General features: G+C 37.2%; 1 protein-coding gene across 1 annotated transcript; it reads left to right on the top strand.

Moving 5' to 3' along the window:
• The first annotated feature begins 2,540 nt into the window (after nucleotides 1-2,540).
• Nucleotides 2,541-16,733, top strand: LOC121312856 (ubiquitin-conjugating enzyme E2Q-like protein 1). Its single transcript, XM_041244705.1, has 3 exons — nucleotides 2,541-2,863; nucleotides 3,399-4,236; nucleotides 15,857-16,733. Exons 2-3 carry the CDS (start codon nucleotides 3,538-3,540, stop codon nucleotides 15,986-15,988), a joined length of 831 nt encoding a protein of 276 aa, XP_041100639.1. The 5' UTR covers nucleotides 2,541-2,863; nucleotides 3,399-3,537; the 3' UTR covers nucleotides 15,989-16,733.
• Nucleotides 16,734-27,538: the final 10,805 nt, after the last annotated feature.

Here is a 27,538-nt window from a genome sequence, read left to right as displayed (position 1 = left end):
TCCACTAATAACCCTGTCATGAAAGACATGATTCATTGTAATTAGCCTACTATGCATGGAGTTCTGCACACGTGAAACACAAGCAGATTTCCCTGAATCTCTGCATGTTGGCCAAATTGGCATTATGTGAGCTACAGATGGCAAGCTTCAATTTCTCTGCCTAGTTAACACAGAGGAAATTAGTTTTTAAAGACACCTTGCAAATTAGTTGAAACAAATGGCAACATAGCAAACTGTTTTCTTTTTTCTCACATACTGCATACACTGCAAGCAGGTCCCTTTGCAATGAATACCACATCAATAGCTACATACTACAGATATTGAGCCAATGGCACAGCAGGTGAAGCCTTTTAGACTTCAGTCACATGCTGAGTCTTGTATAACTGCAGTGAGCCAAGAGCCACGGTACCAGAGACAGTTTGTTTTTATTGTTTGAATTACAGATGAGTGGATGACAAAGTTATACTTGCCCGGGAGACTGTTCCGATCCAAATGACGGATTTGATTGAAGTCGGACAGAACAGAAGCTGTACTTACCTTTTAAAAAAATAAAAACAGAACCTTAAAACAAGACAAACGTCTTCCCTTATTTATAACATGGACAGTAATTATGTTATTTCTGGAATAGCCACCTATATTGTAGTAAGCATATGTATTTTGTGTTCATTAAACAGTTGAAACACTACAGCTTGCCTTAGGGTACATATTACTGTGCTCATTCCTTGTCTTCCAACAAGCGAGAAATCTTGCAATGGCATGTAGTAATATTTGACTTTTTTTGTTGTACACAAAACATCTGAAAGAAAAAGCTTTTTATCTCAACTGTAGAGTATTTTATTACATTGCATTTCACAATACCAAAGCCCATTTCTGATTAGCAATCTCATTCCATTTGTGACAGAATAACGTCAACTGCTGTTGATTAAGCTGAAACTGAACTACACCACATGTATCACATTTCCAAATCCAATCAAGAACTGCAGTTTATTCTGTTTCATATTTACTTCAAAGATGGAACTAAAAAAAATACAACAAAGCAACTGAATGTAGGTCACATCTTTAGATGCACTTATTCATGAAATTAATACTAGATTATATGACGCTGAGTTTGATGCTGATCATGAAATTGAGTACTATGAAGTCATTCCCTGAAATAAACTGACCAACACATTAACAGTGTTTGTTTTTCTTAAACTTTCAATTATATTGTAGCAGGACATAAATATGAAACTAAATGGATTAAAGATATATTTAAAGAACTGGTTATCTTGTTGTTATGTTGCAGGTAGTCACACACATTTGTGAGGTTATTCAAGGGGAGTTATAGCTTGTTATTGATTGGGCAAATGAAAGCTATAGGAACATTTCACCTTAATTTTAAAAAAAGGGTCAAATATTTGAATAATATCTTATTTAAATGCTTTCCAGGGTAACCATACTTCATGGTTAGCTTGTTTAAGACTTACTTTATTATCCTACGTACCGTTGGCTCCTTTTTACATATGGTTTGGGAGTGTCCTGCTGTGGCTGTGTTTTGGGGTCGGGTCTCTTCAGCTCTGTCCATTGTTCTTGAAAAGAATATCCCTTGCTTTGTGTTAACAGGATGGCTTCGCAGGGATGACGTCAGACCAGAAATACAGATTCCAAACAGTGAGGAATGGAAGTGAACCTTATAAACCGCTGCTATCATATTGATAATAGCCCTTAAACTGAATTGACTTGTTTTGTATCTTTTGTATTGCGGTTTTTATTTATTTATTTATTTATTTATTTATTTAAACCATGAAATGATAACACTGAAAATTGTAGTCCTAAATCCTTCTGCACCACAACAACATTGTTTCATGAATATCTTAGAGGGGCCCCTCTAGTGGAGGTAGATGGTATTTCAGTCTTTCTGCGTATCCGATGCATGACCTTTTCCAATTGAAAAGTTTAATAATGCGGTCCCCAAAAAAGTAATAATAATAATAATAATAATAATACATTTAAAAACAACACGGAATATTAGTTTCATTGCTATATTAACTATAAATTAATGTAATGGGAATTTCAGTCACATTGCACCAAAAAAACGTTGAGTATGCTACCTAAATTGGGAACACTAAGGTTCGCTTGATATTTTATAAAGAGCTTATGCATTCATTAGGAACCCTTGTTAAATAGAGAAACAAACACAAGAAACAAACCCCTTTTTCACTCGCTCAAATTATGCCCCGACTATATTATCTGTAGTGTTGTTTTCTTCAGTATTCGACAATAAACACACATTTGTGTTGACAGTCGCGCCATTCTAGACGCAATTATTTTACATTTCTGTGTTCTGCATAGATTGGCCAGCGACCAGAGCTATAACCACATTTGTAGGTTAATTTAATTATCTCCATAGTAAAGTCCGCGTTTCTTATTGGCTGGCCGGGCTCGCGGACGGGTGGGGGTTGTGCTTTGAGAAAGTATGCTTTTAAACGTTTTTCCTAAACAAATCGAACTCATTCAAACAAAAAGCTGATCCCTCAATCCTCATGCCCACTTTTAGAACTGATTACTCTGATCAAAACCCTGTTTATTGATTGCAGACAGGTACAGCAGCAGTGGCCAATGACACGTTACGTATCAAACGTGGTTTTATGTGTGTGCTGTTCTTCGACTAGGGATTAGAGCAGATCGGCTCAGTCTGAGCAGCATTAATATTGCCTGTGCTGTTGCAACTGCAGTTCCAGGGAAGATTTACCTCCGCAATGTCAGATTTGCGAGAGACTCTGGATTAGGAAAAGCACCGATTTCTGCTTTTTTTTTTTTTTTCATTACAACAAGAAGAATTCAACAAAACTTCCACGGTCTACAATTCTAATAATAAGAAAGGGTAAGGGTTTAAATTGTATTTTTCTTAACATAACATTCGATTTAGAGCTAAAAAAAAAAAAAGATATTATATGTCTTTGACCTTTGTTTAAAAAAGAGCCAGGATACGGTAAAGGAACCCTGTATTTCATGTAATTTTATTGAATTATTTAAAAATACAATAACAAAAAATATATATCTGTAAAAAAAAAAAAAAAAATAATAATAATAGAGTCACCGGTCTTAGACGTCGATGTCGTACGTTTTGACGTCGGTGAACGTTTTGGTTGGACAGTTGTAACGAAGCTTCAGCAAATTTTTTTTTTTTTACGTATGTGTAAATATTTTTGTATATATATATATAATAATATACATATATATAATATATATATTATCTATATATATATATATACACACATACATGTGTACACACATGTATATATATTTATAGATATATATATACCCTATATAATATATATATATATATATATATATATATATATATATATATATACACATATATATATATGTTGCTGTTGCTCTTTATTTTTGTTCAGGTTCCGAAGACTGAATGAAATCGCCCAGTTGTCGACTTCAGAAGCCGTGGTAGTTAGATACAGTGCATTGTGTGGTTTTTTTTTTTTTCCTTAAGTAAAACACTAGCCATTTGGTGCAAGCAGAAGGAACGACGGAGTAATGGCTACTCTTTTAAGAAAAATAGGTCTGATTCGACTTCACGACCGAGACACCGAGGATCCTAAGCATCACCAGGGCTCGTTCAAAGGCAGCAAAAGCAACCAGAAAAACAACGCTAAGCACTGCAACACGAGCAGCGATAGCAACAGCATTCTCAATCCCCCTGATACTAAAACGAAGAAGTTTGAGCAATCAAATAAGGACAAGCCGCCTGGCAAAGAGAAGCAGACGACCAAGGACATCAAGGAAAAACAGCAAGTGGCCACAAGTAAAGCGCCCACCAACCCATTGCAAACACTCGTACCGCACAGACAGCACTGCACCCAGGTCAGGACGAGGAGGTTGATGAAGGAACTGCAGGATATCAAAAGGCTTGCTGACAATTTTATAACGGTGGAGCTGGCCGACGACAACCTCTTCGAATGGAATGTGAAGTTGCATCAGGTGGACAGAGACTCTGCTCTATGGCAGGACATGAAGGATACCAACACTGAGTACATTTTGCTCAATATTTCATTCCCCGACAATTTCCCTTTCTCTCCGCCCTTCATGCGGGTGTTGACCCCTCGGCTAGAGAATGGCTACGTACTCGACGGAGGGGCTATCTGCATGGAATTGCTGACCCCCCGCGGCTGGTCCAGCGCATACACAGTGGAAGCGATAATGAGGCAATTTGCTGCGAGTCTGGTAAAAGGGCAGGTAAGGGCCGCACGTCCTCTTTACACTATGACAGTAGCCCCCTCCACTCTCCCCTCCTCTGGTTAACCAAAAAAAAAAACGTGGATTGAATGTAAATTATAACCAGAGTGATTGGTTCATTAATCTGACATTTCATAATGAAAGGATATACGTAATTTCAATGTTTTCAGAATACTGTATTACTGTGTATCCTAGTAGTTATACAATGGATTAGGCTGTCAGACTGCCTTTAATTTTTTAACCTCTTGGCTATATATATATATATATATCTATGATATATTATATATATATATATATATATATATATATATATATATATATATATATATATATATATATAGCGATCTCGGTTAATGCAGGCCAGTGTTTGTATGTGTGTGTATATATATATATATGTGTGTGTATATATACATATATACATATATATACACATACACACAAGTTTAATAATGCGGGGGTTTTTCTTTCTTATTATATTATTATTATTTTTATATATTATTATGTAAATTTTTCTTGTGCCCTTATTATCATCCAAGTCAAAATTGAAAAAAGTATTTCTTAAGGCCCCAGTTGTAGCATTCAAAAGAGAAGCTAATTTAGGTGATATTCTAGTTCACAGTAAACATTAAAGAATAAATGACAGAATAGGTTCTACAAATACTTGCACTAGTACATGTAAAGTTTGTAAATACATGGACAAAAGTAAAAATATAATTAAACATAAGAACACCACATATCCACTAAAAACTAATATCTACTGTAAAAATAGCAATGTTGTTTATGGAAAAATATGACGAAATAAAATAAGTTGCAAAGACTGGAACAACTTTATATAAAATAATTCAGAACCATCTTTCATTAATTAGAATTAGACATGACATAAATGATGTAAAGTTTGTAGTATTAGAACAGCTAAAATTAGACAATGCAACATATAGAAGAATAAAAGAAAATAAATGAATAAATAGACTGAACACAATTATGCCAGCAGGACTCAACAGAAAGGAATGAACTAATTAATTCCAATAAATAAATACAAGTTAAAAATAATTAAATAAACAAAATTAATTCATAAGTTGTGCATGCTAATGCACTGGGGAGACCATATCAAGGCTTATCCTCAGAGCCAGCATTGCATGATAATATAAATAGAAGCTTATATAAAATAATGTTAATTAGAATATAGATTTAAAGATATAAGTAAAAGTGATGTCACATATAGAACACCATTACATCATGTAAGAATAAATCATGGATTTGAATATAAACAATAACAAGTATTTGTCATGCCTACAAACACCTATAAATACCTCCAATGTTTTGATGCAAACACAGGCTCCCTTGAGAAGGATATCTACAACATATGGAAACGTATATATATATATATTCATTCATTCATTCATTCATTCCAGCGTTCTTGGTTACCGCAGGCAGTCGCATCACACAGGGCGAGGCTCCACACACAGGCGGAGGGCGGGTGCGAGCCCGGACCTCTCCAACTATAGCATTGTGCCCATACAGCTACACAAAAGAGCGGCTCCTTTGCAAGCAGCGTATAGCACAGGTTTGTGTCTTCGTGTGTGATTATGTCACCTACCAGCCCTGCTGCTGCCTTCCCCCGTGTGCGCTAAACTGTACCGTATTACTTCTGTTTGGCGCCGCGGCGTTTATTTTAAATTGATCAAAATGACTGCGGCCCTTAAAAGAGGGGGCGGTCTTTATGCGACCTTTATTAATAATACTACGATTTGCAAACGCTGCAATATTTAATTACATGATTTATGATATTCTAGAAGTCTCGCGGTTGCTTATTTTCTGTAATACGGTAGCCTGCTAGTATGTAGCAGTGTGTGGCCAACCTACTTTGACTACAGTACATTTATCGGTGACAGTTACCGAGAGCCTATTAGGTGGGAGTTGAAGGTCAAGGGAGTACTGTACCGCGAGTCACTGGTGTGTATTGGTTGTTAAGGGGCAGAACAGTGCTGGTTTGGCAGTTAAAGCCAAGAGTGTGGCATAATGGGCGCGTTAAGTAACAGCTACGCGGAGTGAGAACGCTCAGAAAGCACTGCTCCTCGAGAGCGCAGAGCGACATTTAAAAAAAAAAAAAAGCTGAGTTCGCCGCTCTGTTTGGACTGAACCTCATATCTGTCTGTTTTTAATACCGACAATATCGACATTAATAATGAAAATTATGAATAATATTAATACTATAAGCCTAATAATAATACTTTAATAACAGTAAAACAGCGCTACATTTTTTAAAAATGAAATTAAATGATATAAATTCGAAAACAACAATTTTTATCATCTCATTTAGCCAATTAATACATAATAACTCAATAAGTCGAAACCAGTTCATCGTTCTTGACTTGCGTATTAATTAGTCCTGCCTGTCATCTCCACTTGCTTCCTGCAGGTGGCCATTCCGTTGGCTCACTCTGATCACTGATGAGAAATCCTCAGGAGCGCTCTGAGCGGCTCAGCAGGAGCGGAACTGAGCAAGTTGTTAAATTGATTATTTTACTGAGCCGCTCACTTATTTAACGCACCCACTGTTTTTCTCCACCGAAAATTACCTCAGAATATCAGTTTGATTTCTGTAAAAACTACAATATATCCTACTATTTTTTTTCTCACTGTAACTTGCTTGTTTGTAATTTCTCTGCAAGAGAAACCGAAACTACATCTTCTCATAGGTAGTAAGCAGATTGTTTTTATTTGTACGGGATTGAGTAGGGGAATTACATAAGAACATAAGAACATAAGAAAGTTTACAAACGAGAGGAGGCCATTCGGCCCATCTTGCTCGTTTGGTTGTTAGTAGCTTATTGATCCCAGAATCTCATCAAGCAGCTTCTTGAAGGATCCCAGGGTGTCAGCTTCAACAACATTACTGGGGAGTTGATTCCAGACCCTCACAATTCTCTGTGTAAAAAAGTGTCTCCTATTTTCTGTTCTGAATGCCCCTTTTTCTAAACTCCATTTGTGACCCCTGGTCCTTGTTTCTTTTTTCAGGCTGAAAAAGTCTCTTGGGTCGACACTGTCAATACCTTTTAGAATTTTGAATGCTTGAATTAGGTCGCCACGTAGTCTTCTTTGTTCAAGACTTTGTTTACAACAGAACTAAAAACAAAAGAACAAAAAACACCTATAAGAACTTCAGCAGGACTGCTGTTCTGTACGTAGTTTATCTTGCATTTTATTTCAGAACTGTACTACCATAAAATAAAATGTGCTTACTATGTGTGTATACATTACAGGCTAATAATTTATGTTCTAGATTGAGGCTTCCGCCTCTTCGGGGGTGTTTCATGTACATCGTCGTCATAAACAGTTGTATTGATCTATATATATATATATATATATATATAATATAATATATATATTATATATATATATTACACACACAAACTTTTTTTTAATATAAGTACAGGTATTATTTGATATTCAAGTGATTTGATATTAAAATTATTTAGTACATCCAAAACAATCCTTCCATAATCCTTACATAAAGGGAAGTGATGGCTGTTAATTAAAGATGCTGTTAAGATAGAGAAAGAAGTGGAGATTTATAGAAAATTAATTATCGGTTGAGAAGAAGAAGTACCCTCAAACGATTAATTCATTAATAACTGTGATTTTCAACCCTAAACATGTTTGGGTCTTTTTTAATGATCGAAACAGTGGCAGATATTAATACTAAGTGCATTTATAAATCCCCAGGTGGATTAATATAGAGTTATAAGCAGTGGTTTCTTATTTGTTTCTAATCTAGGTCCAGTACATCCCTTTTCCCATGAACCTTGAGAATCTCAAATAACAATTACCATGTTTTCCTATTTGAAGTAACTAAAATGCAATGGTCTATTGTTTAAAGGCAACTATTAATTGTCTAAAAGACAAATACTGCATACCAAAGTTCCAGTTTATTTTGGGTAAGGCAATTCCCACAGAATTAAATACATAAAAAAAAAAAAAAATGGCAACTGTATTTAAATAGGCCACCACTATTCTAAACTATATTATATTAACACTTGTATTTTTTGTAATATGCCCCTCCTCACAGAACCTACTTTTTTCAGTTCATTTTTTTCTGCCATTCATTTATTTTAACCTTTTAGTGCATGTTGTATATATACAGTAAAAGATACCTGTTTTTCCTCAGTGTATCCTACCATGATACCTCATACCTGTTATGCACAAAGGTGTCATATGATCCTACCTCTCACTAGATGGCATCATAGAATCTTGGATGATCACTGCTCCCTTTAGTGGACCCGGACAAAAACAGTTTTTTACAATTAAGAAACCAACTGTATTCAAACATGTTTTTTTCTAAACAACCCCCAAAAAATCCTGCTAATTTAACCTACAATGATAATGAACATGGATTCAAAATTAATTCAGATTAAATGAACAAAAAATATCTAGTTTTTCAATCAGGTTAATCAGCTGGCTTGATGTAGATTTGTGATTTACAGCTTTGTAAATAAGCATTAGTGATATCTCTGAGACCTTTTTCACTTTAGATAGGTGAGAGGTAAGAACTGAAAAATCTGGTGTATAGGCAATATTATAAACCTGTCGGATGAATTGAACATGAATGCTGTCTTCTGATTGGTTGATGTAGAGGGCATTCATGGCCAGGAAATGCCCTCACAATGTCAATACAACCATCACCAATATAGTACAGTAAGGCATCAATCCACCAAAAAGAACATCTAGTATAACTGTCAACTGTCAGAACCACAACAAACCCATAAAAAATGGCTATAACAGGTCACAAAAACGAGTCATCTATAAAAAAATTACTGGCTCCGTCTTTATCCAACCGACGAAAATGGTTTTCACATCTTTCCAATGTATTAACTGCTGCAGTTGTTGCTGTCCACCAGCCGTCAATAGTTGAAAATCAGCAGCTAACCTTCCAACAAACTGCAAATCTGCAAAAGCACATTCAAAAACAGAAGCCCGATGCCTAGCTCCACCCTCAGAAATCTCAGCCATGAACATACCCGCTATGTTTCAAAACTGCACTTTCACAGGAAACCTGCAATTCAACTTGAAATAAATAAACTTAAAAAAATAACTTTACAAAATAAATAATTCAAATTTGAAATTACTAGTTTAATTCCTTTATTTTACAAATCATTTGTTTAATAGTACTGTTAGTTATAGAATCGATTTGTTATATTGAGCTATTTAAGAACATAAGAACATAAAAACGTATACAAACGAAAGGAGGCCATTCGGCCCATCGTTCTTGTTTGGATGGTAGTAGCTTATTCATCCGAGAATCTCATCAGGCAGCTTCTTGAAGGATCCCAGGGTGTCAGCTTCAACAACATTACTGGGGAGTTGATTCCAGACCCTCACAATTCTCTGTGTAAAAAAGTGCCTCCTATTTTCTGTTCTGAATGCCCTTTTGTCTAATCTCCATTTGTGACCCCTGGTCCTTGTTTCTTTTTTCAGGTTGAAAAAGTCCCTTGGTTCGACATTGTCAATACCTTTTAGAATTTTGAATGCTTGAATTAGGTTGCCGCGTAGTCTTCTTTGTTCAAGACTGAATAGATTCAATTTTTTTAGCCTGCTTGCATATGACATGCCTTTTAAACCCGGAATAATTCTGTTCGCTCTTCTTTGCACTCTTTCTAGAGCAACAATATCCTTTTTCAATATTCAAGATGAGGTCTTACTAAGGCATTGTACAGTTTTACCATTACTTCCTTTGATTTAAATTCAACACTTTTTACAATATATCTGAGCACCTTGTTGGCCTTTTTTATAGCTTCCCCATATTGTCTAGATGAAGACATTTCTGAGTCAACAAAAACTCCTAGGTCTTTTTCATAGATTCCTTCTCCAATTTCCATATCTCCCATATGATATTTATAATGCACATTTTTATCTCCTGCGTGCAGTACCTTACAGTTTTCTCTATTAAATGTAATTTGCCATTTAAAGCTGTAACTTTTCTTTTTGAAAAAGCAGATGAAACACAACGGTCTTAAATGTTTTCCCTGTCTTACATAAATCAAAAACTAAACTGTATTTTGATTTTTTAATGTTTGGTTTGTTTGTTAAGAAAAAAAATAGTTCCCTTCGCTGTTCACAGGCGAAATTGTACCGTCAAAGAACCGCTGCAGCAGTACATATAGAAAAAAATTAATAAAAGGATATTAATCTCAATGTTATTGCTGTTAAAACCATAAAGATGGTTTATAATGACCTCCAGGCAGGGCATTCCCTGGCCTCAATGCCCCGGCTTAGTTAAAGTCCCTTGGCTTAACGCCTTGGGCCTTCAACTCTCCCTGCCTGTCAGTCATTATTGCTTAAATATATACACTCTGCTAAGCAGCATTCTGCTTGATTTCATAAGCATTGTTTCTTTTTGATATACTGTACAAATTAATTTTGAAATGCAAACAGCATGTAATAGTTTTGCATGTGGCAAGGGAGTTCTCTGAGAGAATATAATTGGCTTAATGCAAAACAGTACTTGAGTGAATTTCAATAAATTATTCATTTGAAGTTTCACAGCTGCCATTTAGAATTCTGTTTCAGTTGGAGAGCAGTGCTGGAAGGAATAATAAAATATTTTACTTCATAACATGAGGATTTACTGGTTCACTAGTATTTCCTTAGAATTAAGGGATTTCCTTAGAAGTAAGCAATGTCTCTCTATGATATCCTGTCCAAAGAACTTCAAGGTAGAATTATGGTGTCACTAAAGTTCACTCACAAATCTTTCTGAACAGGACATACCATAAGTTAGAGGAATAAATCCAGTCTGGGTGGATTAAATATACAGTTTGATGAATTAGGTATTCAAACAAATATTGCTGGTGTTTTCTCTTCCAATTTTATATAGTTCTTTACATTTTTAGTGTTACTACTCGGCCTTTATTGTTTGTAAATAAGCAAAATTGATTATTACCAAATTATCTTATATTAAACAACATATGCTGGTTGAAGCCCATGCAGATATTGTATACTGTCAATCAGTAAGCTGTGTGGTGGCATATGACAAGTATAGGATGTGAGTGGAAATTAAAATGTTCTGTTATTCTTTGTTACTTCAGTGTTGGTGTCCCCATACATGAGTGTGGCATTCAGCTGAATTGTTTCCCAAGGGACAGAAGTGTTTTTGAAATGCTTCATTTTTGCTTCCCCAATTGCTGTGACTCACACCATTAAAGCAGCAGATTTCTGCACGGGCTAAGCTCCTGCAGCTTTTGTGAGCATGTCCACTTGTTATATAACCAGGTCTTTGCCATTTATAGTCATTGTAGTTCAGAACCCTGCCCCAGCCCATAACCGGTTTTGTACATGCATGGTCCCATTATGTAGGAAAGCACTGCATTGTGTTCAGGAGGTAAAAAGCCCAAACAAAACAGAAGGGATACATGTTGAGTAAGAAAGTATTTATCTGATTAAATATTAAATAAAAATGTTACACGCAGTGGTCATTATCTGTGTTTTAAAATGAATTATTTCATTTACCAGAGTTAGGACTATCAAACTTACATCTCTTGTGAAGTTGTAACCTAATTAAGTTTAGACACCCATCTACTAGTTAAAATTCAAGATGAAGACTGCTTTGGATGGCGATGTTCCTTAGCTTGTCGTTCTGTGCATTTATCCTTTAAAGGCACGCTTTGACAGTGTGTATGTTGTGTACGTTTCAATTAAAGGATATTTGTGATAGAGTGTGTGCTTGAGGTGTAACTGTGATTCATACTATTGACTCACTTACTGTGGAGTTCCATGCATTAACAGAAAAGATGTATCTTTCCTGCTAATTTAATTGCTGTATATCCTGACAGCAACTGAGCCACAAATTAGATATTTTAATCTATCCTTAAAACATCTCCATGGAAACAGCAGCTGGTCATTCCCTTTGCCTGATATTTATTTCTGAAGTGAATGGAGTTCACTCCTGAAACATACAAAAGGACACTTCAATTGAGCAACATGTGTGCAAAAAAAGTGACTGATTTGCAAATTTATAGGAAAAAGAATTAATTTTCCTGAAGTTAATTATTTATTTCTCTAAGTTGTACATTAATAATATCAATAAAGTGTGCTAAAGCATTTCTTAATCAGGTTTCATCACAATAAGTGGTGTTCTGTGTAAAAGTGTGTGACCTAGAGACAGACAGCCTCCATATAATCAGTGCTTCTTAGCAAGTTTTGGTAAAATATCACTAGCAGTTCTCTAGTCATATGCAAAACTGTAAACTGTACACGAGTACATTGCATCATTAAACTCCCCCATTCAATCACGTATCTCTGGCTGAGCCAAACCATCGTAACTGCAGAATTCCAAAAAATAAGAAATATCTGATATATCTCTGTCTATCTATGAAATATCTGGCTCATATTTATTTTCCAAATGGAAATATCTGAAAACAATGTATCTTCCTTTCAGCCAGAGATGCAGTCTGTAAATTCTAGTCTTTACCAAAAGTGCATCCTTTGAATGGTTATGACTGGCTGATTAACATTTTCATTTGAGAAGAGATTCACATTCTGTTCTTTTTTTCTAAAAAGAAAGACTTCATTAGCTTGGCAATGCATCAAGGGTATACTAATGAATTATCATGCTTAGAGATGTTTGATATCCACTTCCACAGTGTTTGAGTAATAACAGAAATATCATGGTAAATGGAGCGAATACATCCATTGATACTGATGTTTAGTTTTTTCAGTAGGCTTAATCTCACTAATATAATCAATTCACTTGGCTTGTGCAAAATGCGTTCCAGCAACTCATTTAAAAAGGAGGTGGGTTTTGGAGACTGCATTCTTTCATGTACCAAAATCATATTTTTTGTTTCCATTGATTCCAACAAACCTGTCAGCATTTATATATCATTATTCATGAAGGGTCTGGCTTGAAGGAAGAAAAACAAATGTACTATAGCTAATTCTTGCAGCATTTCTTTTGTTTTCAAATGTATTATTCAAAAGAATGGAGTTAAATCTCAGATTTTCATTTATGTGGAAGGAATACCTTCACATGCTCATTTTAATTACCTCTGGTCAGCTCTTTTAAATTTGACAAATTGCCTTTCTTAGTACAGTAGTTGCCTGACATTAAATTTGGTGTGGTCTAAGCAATCCCAAGCCATTCTGTTCTGTTTTCTACCATGCTGTCCGTCATTATTAAACGCCTAAAAAGCCTTTACATTTTCTTCTGGTTGTACCAGACATGTAAGATGTTACGACAATTATTTTCCAAATATGCAATAAAATATTGTTCAGTGACACCATACATACCTGTTCTAATGATACAGAAGCTGCAAATCTCTGCAGACCATTTAAAGGCTTTCACTTGATTTATTGTGTATTCCAACAATATTGCAGGACTAACACTTGACACGCTAGAATGATATTTGAGCTAAAGTTCACTTGATCTCCACTTATATACATAACAAACCATGCTAACCTCTCCACCCCTACATCCTTAAGTGGTTGCAGATAGCATTATTTCATAATTCTTACCTGTTGTGCACCGCTGTTCATTATCAGGTTTCAAATGTGCAGTTTTGAATGAAATCAAAATGCCTTTTCATTTTAAACTATGACATCTGCTACTTCACTAGACTAAAAGTTCTCGGCTTGAATGTTTTAAAAGTGAACATGCATGCTTGCTAAACTATAGGTGTCTTTCAAAACTACACATTTGAGACCTACATAGTGAATGTTTCTGGTGTTATTTTGTGAGCTGCAGTCACTTTAAAAGACAAGAGATGTTAAGGATGTTTCCTGTATGATTAAACTGGGGTTTTCTTGCCTTGTGTCAAGGGCCTTGTTTCCACTGTTTCAGTACACTGGTGGGTGATGTAACAAAAGCAAATGTCATACGTGCATCCTGCACCATGTCTGCAGGCTTGACTGGGGGCAGTGTCCCACAATTATTTGAAAATATCCTTGCATCTTCAGAAAACAGACATTGTTGCAGCACACAAGCTTCCTCCCTTCTTGAAGCTTTCAGCCCACTCTTTCTGTGAACTAAACAACATCCGCTACTACCTGCAACAGCAAAGGGTGTGAAAGCCATATGGATTTTAAAGTGCTACAGAACACCCCTTTAGTGTTTAGAACAAACACACGTAACCATTACTGTCATTGTTTGGTTATTTGTATTCACTTATCTTGATAATCAACTGGGGAATGAAGGCAAAATAAACTCAGAAAACTTAATCAGAATGACTTAGTCGATGGCAAAAAACACAGTGTGGATTACGTCATACTTCTGGCTGTGTGTCTGCCTTCCTCTTCCCACATTTGCCATTTTAACTAGGAATATGCCTCATGCTGATAAAGTATAGTGATATTCCTTAGGATTGCAAAATGTTCCTGTACACTATGAAGATTTTGAAAGATAACAATGATGATATTTTAGTTGTGCAGCCATTTACAATGCTCCCCCTTTATAACACTGTAGCCAGAAGCCATAGTTAAGAGACTGTGCTATTTGTGTTCCGCCTTATAAAGAGAATACTAGTGTTAGTGTAATGGCATTATGGGACAAATGGGAGCCAAAAGGGCCACCTTATAAAGGGGGAGCACTGTAGTTTGAAATTAAACATTCAGAGATGATTCACAAAAATAATTACATGAGTCAGGACCCCAGTCACGTGCACAGCTATTTCAGTTGAAGAGTCGCTGATCATTGAAATAAACTCATATGGACATCACTGTATTTAATTTTATGTAAATATAATGTAAATTATTTTCCAAATAGGTTTATCTGTTATTGTTTTTTGTTTCTTAATTAACTTTGGTTTTTGTAATGTGTTTTGTGTATTGCTACAGTAGTATTGTTTTCTATAAAATAAAACAAGACATGTTTGTTTCATATTTTTACAGTTCACTTAAGTTGAAACCTGGCATATGAATTACTAGTGAAAGCATAGCTTATATACATAAAACATACATCCTAGCATCTGACATACTGGAGTAGTCTTGGAAGCAGTCTTCACAGTTTAGACATAAAAGAGGCAAAATGCAGTAACTGGGTTTTATGTGAGGGTAAATGGTACTGGTAGTATTCAGCATTTAATATGGAGAATACTTAAAAGTTATGTGCACATCACAAGTCCACTGCATTCTTGCTAACTCTGCATGAAATTAGAAGGAACATGAATGACATAGCACTAAAGCCATTTGTGAATTAAGATATCTCTGCCAATTATCTGAGAAAAAAACTATTACCATTGTAAATATGCACTTTACCTGGCTTACCAGGTCAAGAAGGATCATTTGAACAGTCTCGAGGTCTTAATGTGAAGCCCACAATTTCAAAATATATACATTTGTCTTATGAATTAACAGCGTCCCATTCCAATCATCAGTGTGTACCAATAACCATTCAAATACAACAGTCTGATGCATAGGAAAACACAAAGACACACCTCCATCTGGTCCAGGCTAAGAAAAACAAGCTGGTGTAAGACTACCTATATATACTAGTCTATATAATTACTGTGTTCTTGTCATCTTACCAATATTTTATTCTTAGCAATCGTACATACCCCTAAACCCAATCCTTAAAATGGTAGAAGACAATACAAATAATTGCAATTGTTTTCCCCCTCTTTTGGTACAGGGTCGGATCTGCAGGAAAGCCGGTAAGTCCAAGAAATCTTTCAGCCGTAAAGATGCAGAGGCCACCTTTAAGAGTCTGGTGAAAACCCACGAGAAGTACGGCTGGGTGTCCCCTCCTGTGTCTGATGGCTGATGTGGCAGTCTCTTTACCTTTCACAAGACTCAGAAAACTACCATCTTCCTCAATGCTACGCATCTCCCGTCTACTTTTAGTATTTTTCATCTAGCTGCCATGGAGCATGTGGTGACATTTTAAGTTATTCATGAGCAGGTGTTTTTACAGCTAAGTCTTGCCTAGTGGATTGTGTTTCAGAACTGGATATGGCTCATCGGGATGGATAGCGCTGCTAATGAAAAGTTTGTACCCATTCCTTCCGACTGACCCACTTTATCTTGTGTGCGCTCGCTCTCCCTCAATGCCAGCAATGTACCACACTGAATGTCATCAGTATTTCCATCCACCACTGCTTCTCTCATTTAAACGCAAATGAAGCCGTTAATATTTGATAGACAGGCAGTGCATTTTGAGGTTCACTTTTTGCTGTGCTGTTTTTCAAGGCCAATGCAACTTGGAGATTGTAATTTATGTGGAGCTGTGCACTTTCTCTCTCTCTCTCTCTCTCTCTCTCTCTCTCTCTCTCTCTCTCTCTCTGCTAAATTTAGATCTCACTGTGTTGTATAGATGGCCACTGATTTCCTATGACAAAAAAATCTATATATGTTGCTTTTGTGGAGGTATTGTAAAGATAAAATCCAATGACAGTTTATCATGGTTCTTTATTGATATTATCTTGGATTTTAGGAAAGCCAAGTAATGTAATTTGCTGATGCTTTGGATACCAGATGTCTGAATTGATTATATGTGACCTGAGTGAGGGAATAGCAAGCAACATTAAAATGGTATAAAATCATACCATTGAAAACAGACATGTTGTGGGCGAAATTACAAGACTCAGAAGGGCACCTTTGTGTCGGGTCAGAGTTGATAAAGGCCCATTTTGGACACCTGTATTCATTTTTAAACAAAGGCCAGTAATGTTTTGCAATGTTTTGTCTGCAGTGTGACAATTTCTACATTTAAAAGAACAGTAGCCTCAATATTGTGTAAAATTATTAATCTGAATTCCCCTGAGGACATGCATTCCACAAACCACTGCTACTCCACACTGTTAGAATTCAAGACTGACGGAGAAACCAGAACAATAACTAAGATGCTACTGTCACCTAACGCTGCAATACTGCATGTTTCCAATGTTCAACACATACTGTCGCACAGCAATTGAAGCCACTGTATTTACCTTTTAATATGAAAACAATATAAATAAGTACCTGGGTTTTGTACGACCCAAGCAGTCCTGAGTTCCCATTATTGTATTTCATAGTTGAAAATGTTCAAGGCTCCAGAAGTGTGTCTGCAACATTTCCATTGGTTGAAGAATCAATAAAGAAATGGTTCATTGAATGGCTCAGGCATTTATTAGTGAGTTACTTACTGGGAATGAGTAGAAAGAGGTTTTGTCTTGACTGTATCCATTAGTAGCAGACTAAGATCAGACCATTTTGAACAGGGACTCCAGTTCAGACTCCAAATTTTCTAAGTGGAAGAAGGGACCAATGTCTGGCAATCATTAAAAGATTGGGTAGTAAATTGTAAATGGCACAGGCAGTCACTAATGTATGTTGAAATGAGATGAGATCTACATTTAGAGCTTAGTTTAATAGTATTGATGGAAATGTGGCATTAGCTAATTCTGATATGGACAATACAATGAATGCTTTCAAAGGATATTTTTTGTTTAGAAGTTGTCGAATGTTATTTGACTACAGCTATGTGTTTCCATTTCATGCATCTTTGCAGAATGACATTTTAGATAACATTTAAATTACACCTACAACTGTCTAACAACTGACTTCCATAACGTCTGTCAACAAACTACCTGATTGATTTAAGTGTATACCAAACTAAGCATAAAACATTGATAACAATTAGGATTCGATTCCTGTTATTGTTAATTACTGTTCAAATAACCGAGGAACTTGGAATTTTATTCTGCACTGATTTCTTTATTAATCCATTTGACCAGTAAATAACAAGTCCACTGATTATCTTATCAGACGAAACATGAAGCATAAACCGTTGTGTGTATGTACTGGCAGTACCAAATAGGAAGGGAATGCCCCACCCTTAAAGAACCCTAAACAGGGAAACAGCACGTTGCCTCAATAAACACCGAATGCTTGCATCGCTGTACTGTACTGTAATTCCCGCTCACAGATCTCCTGTTTATTTATTATAATACCTTGCATTAGTTGGCAGAATGGTGGCTTAATGTGATCCAAAACCTAAAGCTCAATGACTTACATTGTACAAAAAGAACAGTACATACTTAATTAAGTGAATAACACCCTCTTGATCCTCTTTCCTGAGTACAGTGTGCCATGAATACAAGGAGAGATTGTATAGAAATTGCATAGTTTATATCAAACAGAGCCACATCGCTCATGAAAGAGCAGTGCAGCAGGACATTCTTATTCATGTGGGACTGCAAGAGTCACTCAAATAAACATCAAATGGAACAAACTCCATTTAGTCAGACGTTTGGTGGTTGTCACTAGAAAGGGTCGTGCTCGCAATGTTCTTTCCAAAGTATGCAAGCTAATAGATCAAACACTTGTCTGTGCGGCTGAGGGTTCCATTTTCTCAAGCCATTACCAATTAGGTGACCATCCATTTCCCCTTCACATGATGTTACACATGATTTGAGGTATCCCCAAGTTGGTCTTGAATCATTGCTTTTTCATTCTAGTGTATTTCTCTAACCAGTTTACCTGAGGTTATTGAAACATTGTATAAGCATGTATATACTTTTGTCAGCCTATGATAACTAAAATAAGATCTGTTACACCAGTTTGTTCAGGGATAAAGTTTTGGTAGCTAACAAAATATATTAATTAAATGTTTGTTATCATCATCTGGTATCTAAATGCACATTCCACAGAAACCATTGACCTTGTTTTTTGGGGGTTTTTTTTGCAAAAAATGTGTACAGCCAGTCATTTCAAAGTGGTTGTATGTGATTTTAAGAACCTGTGTTAGGCAATATTATAATGAACTGAATTATAATAAGAACAAATATAAAAATTGGGTGCTTGCTTTATTAGGAATGTACAGTTTGTGATAGACTTTAGAATGGTAGTTTGCAGAAAAATTCAACTAATTACCCAAACAAGTGAGATGATTCTGTTATCTTATAGCTGCATGTAATCAGTTATTCTTCATTTCCTTGTTTAAAGAAAAAAAAATCAGCACACACACACACACACACACACACACACACACACACACACACACACACACACACACACACACACACACACACACACACACACACACACACACACACACACACACACTATTGTCCTGAGCTATGTTCTGTCATGTTGTATTTTATGACCTTTTGTGTCTTAATTTATTTGTGGTTTGCCAAAATAAGAATTTTGGAACATGTTATGGGTATTCTCACAGAAAACAAAACAAATGAAATGTACCTGAACTAAAGGAGACTGGGTGATTTAGAACTTTCTGTAGTGTGAAACAAAGTGTAAGTCAACTGATAGTAAAGAAGGGAATTATATGTTCCTGTACCTAGCTGTGGTGTTCTTGGAAAAAAAATCATGCTGAAATCAAACCGGGTTGTGCAATAAAGTCATAGGCATATACATGACTGGTAAAAAGTACACAATTATTTCAATTATTTGAATTTCTATTTTGAGTGTTATTAGTGATTCGGTTCTGCCGCTTGGTGAACTTCATGGAGCCAGGCCAGGTTGCAGCAGAGTTTAAAATTGGTAAAACAAAAACAAAAAAAATAAGTGTCACCTACATTTTCGGAAGAATGAACTCTTTCCTCATGTTGGAACTGCATACCCTCCAATGGGCGCTACAATACCAGTAGCCTTACTTCGGTACTGGATCCTCACAACTTGATTGTGTGTACTGAATTTTGAAATCCACTAGACTGACAGTGACTGTGCTGATCATACTACCGCTAAGCCTCAGCTGAAGGGTCTTATTTAGACTGTGTTTATTTTTCTGCACGGTCACCATCAGGTTCGAGCATCACGTCGGCATGGTAACTGCTGTGCATGTGCAGCCAGACAGGAGATAGTCCATTTCAGAACAGTACCACGCAACACCAGGCGCTCGGCTTCCAGTACTGCTTGGAAGACTACAGCCAGATTTGTCTAAGGTAAAATTACTTAACTGAGTAAAGGGTTAAGGAAACAGGGAAGGCTCTTCAGGAAAACAGTATTGGGGAGTGAGATTTTGTGTGGCATAATGACAAATCTACCAATGTTTTGTGGTATCTTAATGTAAAAATTTGCTTTCTAGCTTGCAGGAAAACTGCATATTTTGAAGTTCAAATTCTCTTGGAGGTGCATGCTGCCAGACCTCCCTGGAAGCATATTTCTCACTTTGTTCACTCACTAAAGGCACTATGAGCCACTCGCTCGCTTAAAACCCTGCCAGGATCCACTTGCTTGCCTAACTCAACACGTGTACCTATTTTCACCTGTCAGATGTTGGAGGTTGTGCAAATGACTTCAGATTTGTCTTTATGAAAAGAAGAATTTAGCAGCACACCAATACATTTAGGAACACATTGCCTTCGAATGTAATTTATTGTTTTTCTGTTTTGTTTTTATAATGAAGCAACAGACACGTTGAGACCAGATTCTTCCAAGACTTTGTAATTCAATATAAACACCCTAGATAAACAAGATTATTATTTTATTGCTAAGTGTGCTGTGCCGCCTATATTGTAGTGTATTTCATCATTCATTTGTTTTAAACAGCCTTCCTTATTCCACTCAAATCATATGACAATGTTATCTTTTAACTATGTCAGCCCTACCTGTATTTTAATTCCGCTGAGTAAACTATGCCAGCTGGCTTTGAATTCACCTACAGCAGCAAGCAGAACGACTAGGTTGCTATGCAACCTCCTTTTTTTGTTCGGTTTTATAAAATACCTATGGGAGTAACATATATAAGATGTTTTATTAGATCCACTGTCACGGTGGCAGTATTTGGGTTGTTGAGATCAGCAGGTAAATCCTGACTCCTGCATCATCTCTAGTTTGCAGCCACCACCCAGCTTCCACAGCTACTTTTTAAAAGCTGCAGGATCAGCTGCAAGATCTGTGAGCTGCGTGTGGCATCATTCAGCTGGCCATGGTGAACGCTCAGCTGCACGCAACTGCGAAGATCTGTGAGCTGCGTGTGGCATCATTCAGCTGGCCATGGTGAACGCTCAGCTGCACGCAACTGCGAAGATCTGTGAGCTGCGTGTGGCATCATTCAGCTGGCCATGGTGAACGCTCAGCTGCACGCAACTGCGAAGATCTGTGAGCTGCGTGTGGCATCATTCAGCTGGCCATGGTGAACGCTCAGCTGCACGCAACTGCGAAGATCTGTGCGCTGCGTGTGGCATCATTCAGCTGGCCATGGTGAACGCTCAGCTGCACGCAACTGCGAAGATCTGTGAATCATTCAGCTGGCCATGGTGAACGCTCAGCTGCAAACTGAAGATCTGTGACTGCGTGTGGCATCATTCAGCTGGCCATGGTGAACGCTCAGCTGCACGCAACTGCGAAGATCTGTGAGCTGCGTGTGGCATCATTCAGCTGGCCATGGTGAACGCTCAGCTGCACGCAACTGCGAAGATCTGTGAGCTGCGTGTGGCATCATTCAGCTGGCCATGGTGAACGCTCAGCTGCACGCAACTGCGAAGATCTGTGAGCTGCGTGTGGCATCATTCAGCTGGCCATGGTGAACGCTCAGCTGCACGCAACTGCGAAGATCTGTGAGCTGCGTGTGGCATCATTCAGCTGGCCATGGTGAACGCTCAGCTGCACGCAACTGCGAAGATCTGTACAAATGTATAGGCAGGTCAAACAGAGATGCAAAGACACATTGTCACATGATTTGAATGAAGTGAGGAAGGCTGTTTAGTCCTAGTACTTAGGGTGCTGAAGGCAAGGTGAAAGCCAGGTAAAGGCAGATTTAGAGACAAATGTTTATAACTCAATATGGGAGCAAAAGATCCCAGAACCCTCCGCAACAGCATCATTTATTAAAGGTGTCAGTGATTATCGAAAATATGCACCTATATATGATATTTAAATATAAACTTTTAACCTTTAGGGAATCAAAAATATAACATTTATATAATGTTACATAATAAGCAATGTTATATAGATATCTTGGTATCCATTAGTACCAGCTTGGAAGGGTAAAGTATGATTGTTCTCTGCTGTCGCTGAACACCAAAGAAGTCTCCGGAATAACTTATCTACTCAACATATTGCATATCCATATATACATGAAATGTAATTGTGTAGATAGGTAAATTACAAACACACGCACAGCCTGTCATTGCCTATCATACAATTCATTTTGTACATGTAATTTATAGTATCCCTTTCAATCTGAATATTGATACACAAGTATACATAGTACAGTTCAGGTGATGACAGGCTATATCATTTTAATCCAATTTATTTAGGCAACAATCTTCAGGGACTTTCTTGTAGAGTTTGATCTGGAAGTGGAATTCCCCAGTCTTAGACATGAACCAGGCACAACATACCTGTGTCTATATCTCACTTGGGAGTTAATAATCATACTGTATAACAATGACTGAATGCTGCCATATTTCTGTGACAAATTCCTGAAACCCACTGTTTGCCTGCTTCATTGGTTGAATTGCCTACTATTTATGTCACCCCTATGTCCATCACTGGACTGATAACATAAGTTTCCTAACAAATTATGATCTACACTTAATTGTAAACATTAGTAAGCAGGCTATGTTTTTTTTTTTTTTTTTCAGTATATGCAAAAATATGATTATAAAATAATATTCATCGCCCTGCAGACATCCATGTCACCTATACCAGTGTCCTCAGTGACTGCGTAATACAGTTGTACAAGCTTAATAATACCTTGAAGGTTCAATTTCTTCTTCAAAATAATAAGCCCGGGTTTTTTTCGGGTAAGGTTTATTCAAAAGAGTTTATTCAGGAATAAAATAAATCAAGTGTGATGCATACAGCATACAAAAGGCATCAGCAGACGGTATTCTGAGCTGCCCTGGCACAGAGGTGGTATTTCTACACGCACCAGGGCTGCAGGTAAACTTACAGGTCTCCGCAGGTAATACTGGAGAGTCCGAAACAATAATCACTATACATTAATATACTGGAGAGGTTACCTCCCTCAGGTATTCTTTTTAATAGCAAAGCCAACCCCCTCCAATGGGAGGTGGAGTTCTATCACTGAATTGCGTCATTTAAGCAGAAGTAAAAAGTTTCATGTTTGATTTTATCAGACAGGCTTGTGGTTTTTCTAGAAATGTTACAATAGAGTTGCAGAAACGGCTTTTGAAGCAATAACAGCTTGTGACAAACAAAGACGAGACCCAAGGCTATACCTGTTAATCAGCGTAGGTGTGAAATGTCTGTGTATAGTTGCATGGCTCACAGTTTTGAGACAGGTTAGACAGAAGATTTGAAAAGCCTTACATTAAACACAGGAAAATCACTCAATGTTCAGACATTACTTACTTCTTTACCATTTAAAGGGGCACATAAAATGATTATAATGTATATAAAACCTTATATACCCCTGTGATTGCCTGAGGTGTAACTTTTTGTGACTGTCACTTAAGATACTGTTGACTTGTTAGGCTAGTAATTATCGAGTCATTTAATAAAAACAGAGAAGGTTACCCCTTATCTTAAGTTCAGTGGAAAGATTTAATCTGTTAAGACTTTAGATGAGGCTCCATGTGCATCATGTACAGTAATCCCACTGCACGTCAGAGACAAGTAAGGATACTGTGTAGCAATTTGTATAGTACTTTTGCACCTTACCTTGCTTTCCCAAGAGAATACAATTATTTTACAAGTTTATGCTTTACCATACAATGCTTTACAATTCTTTGCTGTGCTTTCATCCATCACAGTATCCTTCAAGATAATTCTTTCACTGACATCAATGGAGGCTCCTTAGAGGAGGCAAGGGAGGCAGTGCCTCCTCAAAATTTCAAATATATATATATATATATATATATATATATATATATATATATATATATATATATATATAGAGAGAGAGAGAGAGAGAGAGAGAGAGAGAGAGAGAGAGAGAGACAGACAGAGAGAGAGAGCATCAAAAGAAACTTATCACTATTATCACATTTATTTTTGAAAAAAATAAGGTATATAAATGAAGGACATTGATGAAATGTTTTTGGTTTCTTTCTAATCACTCGATCATTCATCTTGACCATGACACGCATGAATGACTATGACTGAAGCATATGCACTTAATCACCTAATTAGTGAGACAGCTGATTGGACACTGGATATGTGGTGATTTCAGCTGTTGAATTGCAACAATATGCCATGTCTGTCAAGAGAGCAGCGCCTTCGTGCAATCGGCATATTGGAGGCTAGATTAGGGCAGCCTACTGTGGCTTGCTGTCTTGTGTGCTCAGCCAGCAATTTCAAAAATGGCGAGACGGTACAACCAAAAACAGTCTGTCAATGACGGGCCACGAAGTGGGAGACCAGGAGTCACAACACCTGCCCAAGATCAACAGGTTATTTTGCAGCACCTTCATGATGTCAATTGTTTATCAGCACAATAAAAAGTCACTGCACCTGATCTAAAACAGAGTTTGTAATTTTTGATCACATCTAGTGAATTGTATCCAAATATAAGTGATAAGTTTCTTTTGATGCTCAAATAAAGTGATATATATATATATATATATATATATATATATATATATATATATATATATATATATATATATATATATATATATATATAACGGGGTATGGTAGTAGGAATTTTCAAATTCAAAACTCCCCACAGCCATCAGAGACGTTGACGGTTCTGACTCAACGCTGCTGGGTTTTTCACACTCAACAGTTTCCCGTGTGTACCAAGGATGGTCCACCACCCAAAGGACATCCAGCCAACGGCAGGCCAGTGGTTGAAACGGCACTGGAGGATTGGAAAAACATTGCCTGGTCTGATGAATCCCGGTTCCTGCAGTTTCACGCTGATGGGAGAACTAGGGTATGGAGAAAACCACATGAGTACATGCATCCATCATGCCACGTGTCAACATTGCAGGCTGGTGGTGGTGGTGTGATGGTGTGGGGTGTGTTTTCATGGCACACATTGGGCCCCTTGATAAAAGTGGAGTAACGTTTGAATGCCACAGGATATCTGAACATCATTGCCAATCAGGTGCATCCCTTCATGGCAGCAGTGTATCCATCTGCTAATGGATTTTTTCAGCAGGATAATGCCCCATGCCACAAGGCTAGGATTGTGCAGGAATGGTTCCATGAACATGACAGTGAATTCAGCTTACTGCAGTGGCCTGCCCAGTCATCAGATCTCAATCCAATTGAGCATCTGTGGGATGAGATGAAATGAGCTATTCAGAATAGAGATCCACTACCAGCCAACTTGACACAACTGTGAGAACATTGGAGTCAACATGTGCCAGCATCCCTGTGGATCGCTTTCGACACCTTGTAGTGTCCATGCCCCGACGAATTGAGGCTGTTCTGAGGGCAAAAGGTGGTGCAGCTCAATATTAGGAAGGTGTTCCTAATGTTTTGTACACTCAGTGTGTGTGTATATATATATATATATATATATATATATAAAGACACACACACACACACACACACGCTTGTAGTCAAAAGTTTACATACCCCAATGGCAATTTTGAATTTCTAGAAATTTCTCAAAAATAAAGAATTTTGAGAAAAATCTTTTGTATCAAAAGTTTTGCTTTTGTGGATGAGGGAAAAAACTTACAAGAAATAGATTCTATAATTATTTATTTCAGCAATTATTTTGCAAAACTCCAAAAATGCTAATTCAAAAGTACTCATACCCTTTGATGCTATGATAGCATTATCTACAAGGAGCTAGAAATTTCAATATGATAATGCAGAATGTTAGATTATTACCATAACCCTGGTTCCCTGAAAAGAGAATGACAGCCATTACCGAATGGAAAGAGCCTCTCTGACCATCAATCTCTGAGCAAATATACAAAAGCTGCCCTATCAGGGCCCTGCTGTGAGGGGGGAAGTCGGTTTGTCACATCAAGGCGGTAAAAACGCACAAATGTCTGAGTACTTGTCAATGTAGCAGCAGTGCATAACTCATTTAAGGAGGCGCCATGAAGGATAGCCCACGAAGTTGCCTGGCCCCTGGTAGAATGGGCCGTAACGTCCCCCCGGTAACGGGGAGTCCGTCTGTTCATATGCCAAGCGTATCACAGCTGTCACCTAGTGCACTAGACATTGCTTCGATAGGGCCTGACCTCTAGAGCGGGACCTGTAGCAGACAAACAGCTGGTTGGACTGTCTCCAGGACGTCGTCCTATCCAAATAATAGCGGAATATTAAAATGCTAGTAGGACCATCCTGTTTTCACAGAGGGTATCAATATATTTATACTTAAAAGGTAATGGTCAGATAACCCAGTTGGGGAAATAAAACACATTTTGACCAAGTTAAGATGCTGTTTAAAAGTATAAAAAATGGTCTAACCTGGCCATGGATACATCATTATTGTTACATTTAACCCAGGTATACTGTTTATTTGGACCATTAAAAGTTTCCCACGCATCAAATCGTGTTTGTTTAAAACCAGTGCAAGATCTCTGGCAGACTGAGGGTGTGGCTCAGACGGTTACTATCTATTTTTTTCTTAATTATCCCGTTCTCTACCATCATTCGGGGCATAAACATTAATAAAAACAAACAAATTGTCAGCGATTTTCATTTTTACTTTTAAGAAGCTGTCCTTTCACCACCTCAATAACATCAAAGGACTGTTGATTAAAACCTTCTGAACATAATACGGCCCAGCGCTTACATTGGACCCGCAGTTAAAAACAATCTCCCCCTTCCAGTCTATAGACCACTCTACTTCATTTTTAATATCAGTGTGCGTTTCTTGTAAAAGAAAAAAAATAAAGGGGGTCACTTCTAATTTTTTCTCGCCAAGATACTCAAATAAGGCAGCTCGTCGGTTCATCTCTACAATGATTAAATTTTAAGGATCCAATTGTAATAGAATTCCTAACAGGTAGAAAAATAGAAAAATAAACAGCAAGCACACAGAAAAGGAAAATAATATTTTCCAATACATGTAAAAAGCATTACTTTTTCAACTGTTTACTAATTTTTGTTATTACATTTTTCAAGCTCCAGTGAGATTAGAATCAGGAGGGAGGGGAGCGTAGTGGAGGTACAGCCAGTCTTCTAGTGCAGGCGGAGCGGAGAGTTCGGTTGATTCAGGGGTCCGGTGTTACTCTGAGGTTCTTGGCAGAGGGAGAGAGCGTGGTAGATTCCAGAGGAATGGAGATAGAGATATCAGTGGAGAGGAAGAAAAGGTGGTCAGATTTAAAGAGGTTGAGTTTGAGAGGTGATGTGAGTGCATCCAGGAGGAGATAGCAGACAGACAAGTAGAGATATGGGAGGGGATGGTGAGGTCATGTGGGGGGTGGGGGGGTAGAAGGAGAGGAACATCTGAGCATTATCAGCATAGAAATGGTATGAGAAACCATATGATGTG

This window comes from Polyodon spathula, chromosome 3 (assembly GCF_017654505.1).
Source record: "Polyodon spathula isolate WHYD16114869_AA chromosome 3, ASM1765450v1, whole genome shotgun sequence".
NCBI classification, from domain to species: Eukaryota; Metazoa; Chordata; class Actinopteri; order Acipenseriformes; family Polyodontidae; genus Polyodon; species Polyodon spathula.
This window is presented reverse-complemented; position numbering and strand designations above follow the sequence as displayed.

Coding starts and splice junctions, on each gene's coding strand:
- LOC121312856 (XM_041244705.1), top strand. CDS start 3,538: ATGGCTACTCTTTTAAGAAAAATAGGTCTGATTCGACTTCACGACCGA. Junction 4,237..15,856: donor CGAGTCTGGTAAAAGGGCAG/GTAAGGGCCGCA, acceptor CTTTTGGTACAG/GGTCGGATCTGCAGGAAAGC.